The sequence below is a fragment of the Galeopterus variegatus genome, unplaced genomic scaffold (assembly GCF_000696425.1).
Source record: "Galeopterus variegatus unplaced genomic scaffold, G_variegatus-3.0.2 Scaffold78, whole genome shotgun sequence".
Taxonomy (NCBI): Eukaryota; Metazoa; Chordata; class Mammalia; order Dermoptera; family Cynocephalidae; genus Galeopterus; species Galeopterus variegatus.
In genome coordinates, this window is record NW_007726189.1 from 248,141 (window position 1) to 263,653 (window position 15,513).

The 15,513-nt window shown below is 38.3% G+C and overlaps 1 protein-coding gene across 2 annotated transcripts in view; it reads left to right on the top strand.

Annotated features, from left to right (window-relative positions):
• JPH1 (junctophilin 1) overlaps positions 1-10,424 on the top strand; it is an 81,473-nt gene extending 71,049 nt beyond the window's left edge. Inside the window, exons 4-6 of one of the 2 annotated variants that reach the window (XM_008578855.1) lie at positions 984-1,633; positions 7,886-7,981; positions 8,149-10,424. In XM_008578855.1, coding sequence (XP_008577077.1) covers positions 984-1,633; positions 7,886-7,966 — 731 coding nt within the window. In that variant the 3' untranslated portion in view covers positions 7,967-7,981; positions 8,149-10,424. Of the gene's footprint in view, positions 1-983; positions 1,634-7,885 lie in introns of both variants that reach the window. The other variant, XM_008578861.1, reaches the window with a different exon arrangement.
• Positions 10,425-15,513: the final 5,089 nt, after the last annotated feature.

The window sequence follows — 15,513 nt, forward strand, 5'->3', positions numbered from 1 at the left end:
TTTTTTTTTTTTTTTTTTTTTTTGTCATTTTTCGTGACTGGTAAAGGGATCGCGACCCTTGGCTCGGTGTGGTCCGCACCGCACTCAGCCAGTGAGCGCACCGGCCATCCTTATATAGGATCCGAACCCACGGCGGGAGCGCCGCTGTGCTCCCAAGCGCTGCACTCACCCGAATGCGCCACGGGGCCGGCCCAGGATCACTTTTTAAAAAATGAACATGTCACCTGTTTATAAAAATAATATATGATTGTTATAAACAGTCCCAAAGTATGTAACAAGAGAGAAAAATCCTGAGACTACAGAACCTGAAACAACTGCCTCGTATTGACTTTGATGTCTGCTGAACACACTGATGCAAATCCATGTTTTTCACAGCTGTGATTGGGCGACACGGAAGTGATTTCCTATACTGCAACCTAAAGCACAGAAGTTGTTCCTAACTAGAAAGTTTTAATGACGCTTTGATGACAGATCTCTAAAAACGTTATCTCCAGGTTCTCCTCTTACCTGGAGTGTACTTTATTAAATTTCAAACGTATACAGTAGTCAGCTTATTTCTTTATACAAGTACAGTATATACTTCCCGTGTCTTAGTTATACCACATAATTTGAATAAGCAAACTGATTATGACATTGTGACGAGTGCTCAGTGAATATGAATTTCACCTTTATATTCTGCAAGTAGGCAAGAACAGAATAATGATCAGAGAAGTCAGAACTGTTTAACTTTTATGGCTATCAAAATAGTATAAATAATAGCATTATTATCTTAAAAGCACCTTTTCAATAATAAATGTCTTTTCCCCTAGAGAAAGAAATGTGTTCATGCTTAGTCAAAGCCTGGTAGATTCATTACCAAAAAAAATGACAAGAGGTTAATCTGATTTAGCAAATTTATATATGTATATATAGCCATAAGGTACAAGCCTTGACATATTTTTTTTATCACCTTCCTTTCTTTTGTCTTTTTATTTTTTTGGCAGGCCCTGATTACATCAAACAGAGATTTCAGGAAGGTGTAGATGTTAAAGAAAATCTGGAAGAAAAGGTACCAGAAAAGCCTCCTACCCCAAAGGAATCTCCTCATTTTTATCGCAAAGGCACGACACCCCCAGGATCTCCTGAGGCAAGCCCCAAACAGAGCCACTCTCCCCAGCCTTCCTCCCCAGTGCCCTGGAAGAAGCAGAACCCCAGCTCAGGGGGGAGACTCAATCAAGACAGAAGGGGTGCGGCTGATGAGAGGGTGACAGCCGTCGTCAATAAGCCCTTGATGTCAAAGGCTCCCACGAAAGAGGTAGGAGCAGTCATGCCCCAGTCCAAGTACTCTGGCCGCCACTATGTCCCCAACCCCAGTAATGGGGAGCTGCATTCTCAGTATCACGGCTACTACGTGAAACTGAACACCCCCCAGCACCCTCCAGAAGACGTGGAGGACAGTGGTGGGTCGGGCCAGGCTTCCTCAGCACTGGTGCACAAGCCATCACCGAACAAGTGGAGTCCCCCTAAACCTGTGACAAAACCAGTTGCCAAAGAAAGCAAAGCTGAGCCAAAAGCTAAGAAGTCTGAACTTGCTATACCAAAGAATCCAGCAAGCAATGATTCGTGCCCTTCTTTGGAAAAAGAAGCCAATTCAGTAAGTGTTACAAGAAGTGTTTTCTCCTCCTTTCTTCCATTGGGTTCTTTAGGGGAGCAGTGTGGAGTGTCTGTGCATCTTGAAAACAGCCAGGCTAACAAAGGTCCCAGGAGCCAAGGGTTATAAAGCATAACGCATTTGTAGCTTGAGACCGCAGGGAGCTCTCCGTGCAGAAATTCCCTATGTTCCCTCAGCACACACCTTAGACATAGCTCAGGTAAGTAAGACCTGACCAGCCTAGGGCAGCATCGCACCTTTGCAGTCTCTCAGCACTTCTTGGTAGCTTGCTCTCTGGTCGCTAGAAAGGAATCACAGCCCCTGCCACCACCATTGGCCAAATTCTTAGCTTTCCTTCAGCCCCTACAGCAGTCAGTATCTTTACCATCTTTAGTCATTGGGAGCGCTTCTCATATTTAGTTTGGATTTTTCTTAATTAGCTAGGCTTTGCAGCTAGAACATTTTTCTTTCCCAAATGAGCAAACTTTCAACAGTTTAAGAGAATTGCTTGGGTTCCTCTGGTTTCTCAGCATGCGAGTGCTCCTACAATTTCAGTTTTCTGGTACATGCTAGTTATTATAGCCAATTAGTCTTACGCACTTAGGATATATTTTAATTCAGACAGAAAGTTCTGTGTTATTGATAAATGCTTATATTCTCCTTCAAACTAGATTTGTCAGATAATATATGAAATTAGTATTTTATCAAACTCAATAGGATTTATAAAATTGGAAGTTAAGGAATTGTTGATTAGGAAAAAAAATACTTGTAGGGTCAAACAATTTAAATTCGTCTTTTTAATTAACTTAAACAAGCGTAAGAAATTTCAAGCTTTATTTCATCAATATCTATAAGAGACTGGTTCTCTTCATTTTTCAAATTCTCAACTTTTCAATTGGCTAAATATAAATTAATCAGATTAACTGGACTAACTTTCTGAGAGTCAGCTCCATGCAGATAAATGGTTTTTAAAACAGACTAACTTTATGAAACTCGTGACTCTTCAGTAAGCATTGATTTTTAAAATTTTTAACAGTGCTATAACTATAGTAATATTATCACTCTCAAGTTTGCTGAATGTAATGCACGTCTCATTTGACTCTCAGCATGTATGTCCACAGCTTAATAAGGCCTCACATGTAAAAAAAAAAAAAAAATATATATATATATATATATATATCAGTATTAGTTTCCCTGATTTTCAAGAGGAAAATTCCAACAGTGTGAGGCCATATAGTTTACAGCCTTGGGTACCCAGCAGTGGGATTCAGTTGACTTCCATAACCCACCAAGGGCAAACATATGCTCCAGAGTCCTACATGTTAGGCTGTGATAGAAGAAAAGGTTGAATTACCTAGTCCTTACTTGTAAAGAGTCTTTCTGCAAAATAGTACCATAGGTGTGTTTGGTAATTTCACAGCCTTCTTATTAGAAAAACATCTGTTTCACTTATGTGAGGAATGCTCTGATTCTTGGAGTCAGCCAAGCATCCTCTATCTCTGTAGGTCAATCTCCCAGGTTCTCACCCCAAGGGGGAGAGGAGGCCCGAGCAGCTCTGCAGCCTCCTGGGCCTCCACTGCCTCTGCGCGTGACTGTGTGGTGCAACTGGAAGTCAAGATTGACTTGGCACCATCACGTAAAGAGTCTGGCAATTATAACAGAAAGCTGCCTTTCACACTTTTCCCAGAGAGTGAGGAAGTAACACAATCACCATAAGGGTAATCAATGAATGACCTTCAAAACAATGGAGTATTACATACAATTTTGAGATAGACACTCTATAAGTTAAAGGTTTCTAAATAATAATTTTAAAATTCATAGAAACATTCACACTGAAGCAGACATTTGAGTTAGTCCTATTTGTGGGCAGCCAAGTGATCCAGTTTGAGTCAGAATCACCATCTGTAGGGTCGATGACCAAACTGAATTTTAGTCAAGCAGCTGATTTGATGGAGGCAGTACAGGCCAGTGGCTTTGAGTGTGAATGTTGGGACTAAAATTCTGGGTTCAAATCCCAGCTCTATTCCTTACTAGCTGCATGACTCTGGGCAAGTTTCCTAACTGCTCTGTGCCTTGGTTTCCCAATCTGTACCTGCTTCAATAAGGTTGTTGTGAAGATTAAATGAGTTAATACTTTTAAAGTTCTTAGTACAGTGCCTAGCACAGAGTAAGGGCTCAAAAAGCATGGACTATTATTTTGTTTGTTTCAACACTACTAGTTGAAGCACAAATAGTTTATAAATATTTGAATACATTTGATCCATCCTCAGGATAACCCTGGATATTGATCTCCTTGAAATACAGAAAATCTCCTGGGACACAGACTAATACTTAGAGCAGATTAATTTCTTGAGAGGCAGGAGAAAGGAGTCCAGGGCAGGGATCACTCTTCGACCTTCCTCAAGAAGCCTGTGACCCCTGTGGGCAAGCATGGCATGCAGGTTCATGTCCCAGGAGCAAACATTCTATGTGATAACAAAATTTTTGTAGGGTTTTGTAGGGTTTTAGAACCTGATCATCAAGTAGACAAGTGAGGAATCTCGATCCATTCAAAAAACTGGCTGCACTTTTATCTCAACCATTGCTATGATCAGCTTCCAACTGCGTTTTGATATTTTCATGCTCTTTCCTTTGAATTTGTGTACAGCTTAAAGTACACCTGTCAGATCAGGTTTGAACCTCACCAAAAAAAAGAAAAAGGTAAATAAACTTTGCTCTTTTCATATGTTTTTAGAGAAGTTTTAGATTTAGCATAAATTCTGTAGCAGAGAATTCCTTTCAACTTTAAGTAGGAGTGACAGCCTCTCGAAGAAAAAGAATTAGAATTTCTTTCCGTATTTTGACTTCCTATATTTTATTTTCTAACTGCCTGAAAGTTTCTTCCGATCGAGACTTCCACTTTGCCTGGCTACCGCTTCTTTCACTACACCTGTCCCAGTCAGTCTTGAAAAGCAAGACTGATTTTTTTTTTTTCATTTTGCTATTTTAAGCTACAACTGGCCACCACAGCCATATTTATGGGCCTTCACCTGAAAGCTTTTCACCCTGTACCCTGCTAGGTATCGGAGGAACACAGAGGTTACAGCTTGAGGTCTGCCTATTAAACACAGCGTCCCAGATTTTTACATTTCACCTGCTTGCTGTTTGAAATTTTCAAGGCTGGTTTACTCTCATCTTCACTGAGTCATCTTTAAAAATAGCTTTATAAATGGAGCTGCACTGATAGGATAAATATATATGTATATTAGAATACATACAGGATAAATACATATGTATGTGTTCAATGCGAAAAAAATGTGTGTGTATTTTTATTCTGAATAAAGCATTCATTCATTATTCATTGAATGCAGATTACCGGTACAATGAGATGTGGGTCAAAACTTGAAGAGAGATAGTAAGCTAAATTCAACGCAAGAGACTATATAAACTCAAAATGCTAACCAATTCAAAAGGGTTAGATAAATTCGTGAAAACTTGTTAGGATTTATGAAATGGGAGTTAAAGGTTCAGGCACACCTTAGGTTTTTGAAGTTGGCTTCATTGAATGAAGGCACTTACTCTGCTATTCCACTTTTCCTGGGTCCACTTAAGACACTGAACTCTATGTTGTATTGTTCTGACCCAGCAAACTTTTCTCATCTTTCATATTACTAAATTATCTTTGAGAATAAGAATTATGAATTAAGGGCCGGCCTGGTGGCGCACTGCTACAGTGCGCCGCTTGGGAGTGCGGCGGCGCTCCCCACTTTTCCTGGGTCCACTTAAGACACTGAACTCTATGTTGTATTGTTCTGACCCAGCAAACTTTTCTCATCTTTCATATTACTAAATTATCTTTGAGAATAAGAATTATGAATTAAGGGCCGGCCTGGTGGCGCACTGCTACAGTGCGCCGCTTGGGAGTGCGGCGGCGCTCCCACTGAGGGTTTGGATCCCAGCCGCTCACTGGCTGAGCGAGGGGCGGGAGCGACACCAAGGGTTGCGATCCTGTTGCCAGTCACGAAAAAAGGAAAAAAAAAAAAAAAAGAATTATGAATTAAATCCACTATTCCAAAAGAGTTGAAATGATCCCAAATTCTTAACACTTTCAGGAACAAAATCTAATCAAAGTATATAGTAGTAACAGCATTTCCTAATCTCTGTTCTGAGTTGCGATGTTGAAGATCATCTTCATTATTTTGTGAGTTATGAGTTTTCTACATTATTTCTATGTTCTAAGGTAACCATAATTGAGGCATTGCACAGGTTAGAACTCTTGATTTAGAACACAACTATTTTGGAAGAGCAGTTGGTTGTTACCAAGATTTGATGTTTTTCTCATATTATGGAAAATTATAAGATATAGATGAAAATGTCATTTTAAAGAACTTACCAGGGTTAAAGTGCAGGTTATAATATCCAGGTCATGGCTTTGGATCACCATACCAGCCAGCTGCCAAAAAATAAAGAACTTATTGGGAAATTGTTTTTAAACAAAGGACTGTGGCTTGAATAGGGATGTAGGGGAAGAGTGTGGAGCTCAGAAATGCAAAGTCTAAGGGTTAATTCTAGTTTTAATTTGTTCAGACTAGCTGAGTAACTTTGGGCAAGACACTAACCCTCTTAAAGCTCAAAACAAAAAACAATCTACTTAGAAAGGCTTAGCCCCCTGCCTGGCATTAAAAAGACTTGCAGTATATGTTTGTTTTCTTCCCATTTACTTGGGGTTTAGGAGCTAGGGTTTTTCTTCTTCCTCGTAGTCCCTTCCTCAAGGGACCTCATTTTCACTTCCTTCTCCCCACTTTCATTTTACTGATCACCCTGTTCGCTCTTCATTTAATGCAGGGATTTAATCTGCTTCATTCAATAACCACAGCACCTAGAAAAGTGCTGGTAAATACCAGGGTACTTCGAAAAGGTCATGGAAATATTCGTATTATCTTTTAGTTCTGTTTTCCACGAACTTTTTGAAGGACCCTCGTCTTAGGTTCTCATTAAATATTGGTTGCCTGAGTGAACCAGGCAGCACCACGTGTTAGTGCACGAGTACACAGCAGTGAGCCAGACAAGGCCTCTGCCATGGTGGAGCTCAGGGTCAGAGGAAAGACGGCAAGTAAACAACAAATGACTACGTATTAAAAGCATTAGGACAGAGAAGGAACAGGGCACTTGACCTCTACCAGGGAGACGTAGCCTCAAGCAGCAGGGAGGAGACCTCTTTGAGGAAGGGGTGTTACCTACGACCCTGAGAGGTGAGCATTTGGCCAGTGGCAGCTCCAATTTTCCGTATCACTTACCCACCCCCTTCCAAAAAAAAAAAAAGGCAGAAAACACCACTGTATTCGAGACCTCTATAACATTATTTCAAAGTAGTCTTATTTGATATCTGAAGTACAACTCTTTCCTCATCTGTAAAATAAGAATAATAAAACTACTTACTCCATCCGCCTCATAATGCCAGATTGGAACAGTTCTAATGCTACTTAAGAATTAGACCCTAGTAAATACCAAGGTCATGTCTTTGTAATAAAGGTGGCTTCTCCATGGGCCAGATGTGAAAAGATGGTCTTTTGAGGATTATTTGTTTATACAAGTTAAAGTTTGGGGACCTCAGCCATCTGGTATTTTTTATAGTGATACTTAATAAAACAGGATTCTGCAGTTTGTTAAATTTAACTTGCTATTTGAAATGTGGTTGTGATTAGAAAAATAAAAATTTAGACCTGTAAAGTAACTTCTGAAAGTATTCAATTTCTCACTTGTAGTTTTTACTTAAAGGACAGGATAGTGTTCAAAATGAGGACCAGGAAGAAAGCAAGAGTTTTCTTGAACCTCATTTTGAGTTTTTCCTAAATTTTTCCTTGGAGTCTTCTCTGTCCTACAGATTTTACTCTCATGTCTGTCTGCGTTCAGGAGGAAACAGCTCTTGCTTGTCTGAATCACATGCTATCCACAAATGCATGTCCAATTCCCGTTATTTTCTAACCCCCATCCAGACTGTTGTCCGTTGTTTTGAGATGAATGAAGTAGATTATTGTTTAAAACATTTTAAAACTCATTCAGGTCTGGATTAATTTTTAAGTGAAAGTTCAGAAACATCTGTATCTAAACTTGGCATTGCTATTTTAAGTTTACACTTTTTGGAACGGCTGTCCTCATTCATGCCTTATTTACTGCAACATGTTAGTTTTCTTATATTTTTTGGTGATTGATTTTGGTAATATATCGATATTAACATGGAAAAGTTAAGCTTGTTTTGTTCTGTTTCCTTTCCAGGGCCCTAATTCAGTCATGATTGTCCTTGTCATGCTGTTGAATATCGGGTTGGCCATTCTTTTTGTTCACTTTCTAACTTGATTGGAATTAGGAAAGGTAAGAACAGCCTTAATTTCTATATAAAATCACCATACGTAACATTCTTTTCTCATATTTAAATTTACAATTTTTTTTTAACAACGACCTATTGTCCTTTAATTTTGGCTGTGCCTGAATGTGATTCAACATAGTTACTTACCACTATAACTGTTTTGACCCTTCAGTGAAGTCATGACAACTAGTGGTGTTAGCCCACAGTTCTCTGCCGTGGTGCCGTCAGCCCTTTAAATGGCACAGCCCAGTCAGACTCAGACACAGGGAAGGAGGCTTGGAATTAGGATGGGATCGCAAGAGAGATGAAACTTGGAAAATTCAGCCAGAGGACCTGTTCGGTTCCCCTGGGAATGCTTTGTGGCTTTGGGGTCCTCTGGGAGCTGAAGCACACAGCCATGTTGGAGAGCAAAACTTAATAATAATTCTTTTTTAAAATCTGCTGAAGCAGCCCCCATCCGGCGAAGTTCTTGGCATTGGCTACTCCATCTGTCCTAGCAGAGCGTGACTAAACTGGAAATGTATGGAGCTGCATTTTTTTTTTTTCTTTTGATGGAAGTCAACAGCTGCCTTACTATTTTACCATCTGACGTTTTTAGTAGGGAGCTGGGGAAACGACTGCCGAGGAATGCGGTCGGAGGATTGTGTTGCTGTGGACATGGTTCCAACATTCACTCCTATCTCATTAGAAGAAATAGGTAGCAGCATCACTCACCAGTCTTATGCCATGACCTGCTGCTTTAACATCTCCTGGAATGTTCTGGGAGAGAAGGTTTCGTTTGCTTGTGCACGACTCTGTTCATTTTTGCTGTTTGTTTAAATATGATGTATAGTCATCTACCACCTGCGGTCCTGGCTGGACAAAACACACGTGTTGCATCTCAAGGAAAAGAAACAACATGCTAGTGAAAATGTGTTTAATAGCAATACGTCATTTTTTTATGTCATTTATTCTTCCTAAACTTGTAAAAGGCTATTTATTTTTAAATTTAGCAATTTAAAGGCATTATACCTTCCTAAGAAATAAAGTATTTTTAACATTACTGAAATGAATTATTTATGCACTTAGGAGGTGCTAAATTTTAAAAGCTGAAAGGCAACAAAATTCAAAGAAGTATAGTCAAAATGTTGCATGGATTGCAGTAATCAGTGTTTAAAGGATTCAGTTTCATTGCTGACGTACTTTACAACCAAATAAAATCTTGTCAGTGGCTATGTTAATTCCCATGAAAGTTAAGCAAGATGCTATTAATAACTGCTCTTCTCTTTTATTTTTCCCAACTTAAATTTTTTGTTGAATACATTCAGGTAAAGCATACAGCTTTGTTAAATCACTACTTCTCAATTTTCTGCCTTTTGTGTTTTTCAAAGTCCTTTCGTAATTTTATTTCAAATTTTAAAGGCTTAGACATTTTTATTTTAAACATTTGTCTTTTGCAGTCCTTTGTTATTCTGGCATTCTGATTTTTTGCTGCTTTATAATTTATCCTGTATTACTCAGAAGCATGCTTCCTTAGAGAAACTATATGATCTTTATAAAAGTAATTATTTAAAAAGAAATCAGGGCAGGAAAGGTATCTGTTAAATCTCTTTAAAATGTTACATTGCAGAGGGGGAGCTATTTTCACAATTTGCATGTTTTAATCAGGTTCTTTTTATCTTATTAGCTACCTTTTCAGTGCAGAAGAGACAGTTCACATAATTCCCATGTTAGCACAGGTGTGGACCGAATGCTTTGTCACCTGCAGGGTAGTAACCCAGTGGTGTTTTTTGCAGAAGTACAATATGTTGAGAATCCTGGGTGTGACCAATATGGAATAAAGAAGAAGGCAGAAAGAGAGCAAATGAAAAATTACAACTTGTATATTTATTTTTTACGTTTTGCTTTGACTTTGAAATTTAGGAAGTATGTTTTTACCCGAGAACGAACATTTGCGTTCCAGTGTCAGTCTCAGTACTCTCACTGCCCCTTCCTAACCCCATAGCTCCTTAGGCTGGGAAAGCTGATTTTTTTAAAAAAATAAAAATATTTAATCTTAAGTGTTTATTTAAAATGTGTAATGCTTTGGAAGTAATGGGTAACAGATAACTAAAGGATATGTTTATAAAATGAGCATGTTGGTTCCATTTATAAATATATGTATGATTTATAAGCTTTTTTAAAACAAAGCTCAAATTGTTGGTATTTTTCTAAAATGTGCACAGCTGTATTTTACATGAAGGCTCTTTCTAATGGGTTGTTATACTGTACTCTACATTTTGGACAGCATATGAGGTCTGCCAATGTACTTAATAAAACATGACTTTGTTTATTTAAAGTTTCTTGCTGTGAAAAAGAACTCCCTACCTGTGAGTTCCTTTATTTATAATCCTTGAAACCAAAATGTATCATGTACAGTTTTCGTAACTGTATCTGCTCTAATAAAAAAGAAAGTTGGTTATTAATAAAGTTGGAGGTGTGTTTCCTTTGTGAGTAAATTACTGTCTTGAGTGATGTGGAATTTTTTGGTAGTGGTGGCGTTGAAAGAGATCTGCTGAAAAGTTAACAACAGGAAAAAAATGCTCAAAGCAGCCACGTGGCAAAAGGTATTTACAATGCACCACTATTTCTTTCCACATTTTTTTCATCCTAAGCCTTTCAAATAATTTTGCAAAATAAGATTCATTGCTCTGCTTAATACCTTCATTAACTGGATTAGTACCTTATCCAGGGGTTTAAGACTGCTCCTATTTTAAGGAAAACTCAAAGTGAAGTAAATCTCCCTCCTGCTTGGGCACTTTTCAATTAAAGTTTTGTTTGTTTTTATCATTGTGTCCTAAATAAATTAATACAGTGTTATGGGTGCACTCCTGGAAGGTTAGGCACATTGTACAGTTCAACAAACTTACTGCCACCAGAACTTCCAGCCACTGTGCTCCTTTTGAAGCCATCCTAGGTGCCGGCCTGGCTGCCTTGACATGTGGACAAGCTGCCTGTGCAGTATAAAAAAAGGACCTCCAGAACAGCTTCCCAGGGAGCCACCACGGTATTTTTAAAATCCCAAATTTTTCATTCTTGTTGAGGGCCAAGATATTGGAGACCCCCATATAAATAATGCACAAAGTTATCACCTCATGGTATAAACAGATTATCAACTTAAACAGTTAGTCTCCTAGTAAATTCTGAAGGAAGAGAACACAGAACAGACTTCTGAAGCGGAGTGTTGGTGTGGGAGAAGCACAGGGTGCTAGATAGATTATTGATTCCAGATTCATGTCCAAACCACATGTTTTGAGGGCTGAAGCCAAGGCTAGAGTGAAGCCTCTGTGGTTGGGAAACCTGGAAAATACTCTACATGCCCTTTTAATGTAGTAACTATTTCCCAAGAGTTGTGGCAGGCTGGCTCCCCAGGCATACACTCAGGGCCATCTGCTGCTCTACTTCCACACTCTGGAAAGTTGTGTGGCCTTGTCTTTCCAGCTTAATAGGTGGCTGTAGATGTGGCCTGTTCTGCCTCTATAAGGGTCTGGTTTACAGTAGTAAAGGAAACAGCAAATACATAGAATACGGTGAATCCTGATGAATGCATTGAATACAAATAAAATTCTGGCTGTGCTCATGACTGATTGAGGATCCTTCTTTAACCCATGCCCCTGGTTTCCTCATCTGCAAAATGGATGTAACACGGCACCAACCTCACAGGGTGGCTGTGAGAATGAAATGACCTTATGGTAAGTGCTTAGTGCAGTACCTGTCACGTAGTGACTGCTTTGTACATGTTCATTATTACTAATTAGAAGAACTAGGAAAAAAATTATTAAATTCCTATTAGTATCTCAAGTGCATCGAAAAATACAGTTAGACTTTATTCTAACGGTCTCTTTACAGAAATCTTTTGCACCATAGGTCATTTGTTCTTTCTGCAGTGGCAACTAGTGAGTCTTTCTCACTGTGAAATCAAAAGTCACACCTACAGTGTTCCTTCTCTACACTCACATGCAATTTACAGTATAGGAGAATCTGAGACATTTGCTTTACAAAGAACTCTCACATCAGTGTCTCATTGGGTCCTTACAGCATCCCTGTGAAAGTTTTCCTGCAGTTAAATGACTTGCCCAAGACTACATAGCCAAAAAGTCATAAAAATCTGTAATGGAGTCCCAGATCTGACTAAATCTACACTTTTTCATTTCATATATTGGCTAGCATTATTTCACATTGTCACTCACTGGCCATGAAAATGTAAATGTGGCAAATACCATAAAATCCAAGATAGCAATGTGGGTTGGAAATAGGTTGAGCCTATTTCCATATCTTCACCATAAGCTCTTTAATGCCTCTGAGTTGATATAACCATAGCATAGTCTATCCAAAGTTCTGAATAGCACGTATTTATAATCCTACTGTTTCATAAATTTTAGTAAGTTATTTATATATGATACTTATATTTGAACCTTATAAAATACAAAACACAATTACTAAAAGCTTAGCATTTAAGCTATGTCTTGGTGTTCTGCAGTAAGAGGCACCTTATAAATGAACTTGGTATGTGCATTTGAACTTGATCTCAAGAATTACCACAAATTGCACATAATGCCTAGGAGACCTAAAAAGGTCTAGACCAATTCTGTGGTATTCTTTTGATACTTTATCTCTATATTCCATAAAACTTCCTTGGTATTCTCTTGAATCCCAAGTTTGATTCAGAAAAACTTTAGTAGAACTAGCACAAAAGTGAGGGCCTGAGATTTGTTCAGCTGGTGATTTATAAACCTGTTCACTTACTATGGTAAAGAGCATATCAGTCCTTGAAAAGAATGGAGGCAGAGATGGATTCAATGGGAGAAGACCACAATGCTGATGTGCAAGTCCTTCCTTGTCCCCTTCCTCATCCCAAGCAAACTTGTTCTTAAATACCAAGAATAATAGTATTGAACATCCAGTGGAATCCATGACGATATTTGCTTAAGGGAGAGGGTGGGAGGGCTTCAGTTTCAGGAATGTATGTGTCTCAACCTTGCCATTTACAACACATATTTGGAAGAAAAGAACCTGATAGATACGTATCATGTCCCCTGAGCAGAAGCAAAGGTGAGAAGAAGCCAAAGGTTATCTAATTTTCTCATATTCTGGACATGGTTTAACAAAGCTTCCACCTAGTAGAGCAAGTACCTAGGTCACATAGCTGCCTCTGAAGTCGATAAAGCCCAAGAAGATACTCAAGCAGCATTATTGTAGAGCTAACAGGTGGTGGAACCCATCACTAAGAACTAGAGATGGCATTTTAAAAGCAGTATACCTCTGATAGTTGGGCCAAATAAAAAGTTAGCAGGGGTCAGAAACATCCAAATCCAACATATCATTCAAAAGGATAAGCAAATACCACTTTAGTGTGGTGTTCTTCACTGAAACTAAGCAAGAATCTGCAAAGTAATCTCACACAAGAACGCAGTAAAGCATGAGATATTTCTGTGCTGAAATAAGACTTAATGTGATCTACGTTCAATTTGTTTGTCATGATAAAACAAGTAATGTGAGGAATTCAGCATAATTTTTTTATTTCCCAGTGTCAACTTTGTTATTTCCCAGTATTTCCCTACTTTATAATTTAGGATTTTTTTTCTATTAGAATTTTTGTGCATAGAAATATCTTTCCATTTTTCCTAATAATTATGTCTTTTTTCACAAAATAGTATTACTAATCTAAAAACTCCTAGGAGACTATATCTTTGGGTTTCCATTGGTTTGCTCAAACTACTAACAATTCACCTGTATTTGACATTCTAAATACTACTGAACTTATAAAGGAAGCATTCCAAACCTTCTTGCTACCCTGCTGCATGCAGCTTTTAGGAATTTTAACATTGCCCATGTGTTCAGTACACTGTTTAATGCCATCGTCCCCTGCAAAGCCTGAGCTCTGCCTTGAACCTAACCATAGGTCCCTGTCAGTTTCCCTAGACCAGTGGCATGCTTACAGACACAATTCACCAATGCAGTTAGACAAACAGGTCAGATTAATTGAGGGTATTAATTCAAACAGAGAAGTATAAGAACTAAATTCAGGCAATGCCAGTCTTCACTTTCTCAGATGCCATTTTTATGAAACCAACCATACACTTCCTTCCAAGTCTTCTCTATATTCATGGGCTATGCCAGTACCAAACATCACATGTCCATTTTGGTACACTCTAAGGACCGTTTTAGTGTCTGTAAAATGGGAACAATAACACCTGCCTTATAAGCCATAGGTCAAATTAGATATCTTTAGTAAACTCTCTGGCACATGGTAGACTCTCAACATATAGTAGGTACTATTACAATTAACAGTCTCACCTTTGCTAGCAATTTTACTTAATATTCCCTCATCAAACCTGTACTATGTATTTAAATGATGCTTCTTTAAATTCACTGAAGTGAAATTCCACCAGCCTTTGGTCATTAAGCATCAGATCCTAACCTAAGGAATGTACTCTGCATATTGAATCAATTGTAGCTTATATAATTAAATGGGTTTCTTCTCAAAAGCAAAGGGCAGACAATTAAAATTCAAAGTTCCTAGTGGTCATTAGAAAGTGCGATAGTAATTTTTGATGCATCTCTCATAAGAGGCTTAGGATTATTAAATAATAGAGAATACTCATTATATACACTAGGTACAACTATTCATTAATGCCTATTACAAAAATTGCATGATAAAAAGATATAATTAAGGTGTATGAGAAATGAGCTTGACAAAGGCTTGCCACAATGATTATACTCTGAGCTGTAGGAACAAACTTCCTGATGCGAGTAGAGCCTTGGGATTTTCACTGATTTGCAGAAATGTGATAATGGACCTAGCTATTATGTTTAATCACTGTGGTTCTCTTGCTTTACATAAAATTAAAATACATTTAATCAGAAATAATAGCTTGGCAAAATATCATGTCACATCTTCCAGAACTGAGTAGTCAGTGTAACAACCATTAGTTTGTAAGTTCAGTGACTGATATGTATAAAGAACAAACAGAAAAGAGGATAAAAACCTACCTGCTCCAGTTGAGTGCAGACATCGAGAGAGAATATCTCAAATCCTGCATTAAACTCAACTCTTGTGCTTTTCTTCAGTAACAGGAAACATTTCTGCTTGAAACATGTTTCATTCATTATGTTTTTTGTTTTTTTTTAAACTAACATTAGATGAAAATCACCTCCTGGGACTTCAGATAGCTTTTATGTTAATAAAACACACACACTTTTTTTTTTTCTTTTACCAGATCTCATTCTATATTGACTACAGCAGGAAGGAGACTATTTCAGTGGTTCTGAAATTTTAACAAATATTAGCATCACCTGGAGGTAAAAAGAGATTGCTGAGCCCCTACTGGCCATGTCTCTGATAGAGTAGGTCTGGGAATTTGCATTTCTAACGTGTTCCCAGGTGCTGCTGATGCTGCTGGTTAGGGAACCCCATCACAGAGGTCCTCAAAGGGGTTCTCAAAGAAACTGCTTCTCTATTTAATCAAACAGTGAATAAGTACAAAGCACCAACTACATTCAAGGGCCTTTGTGTAGG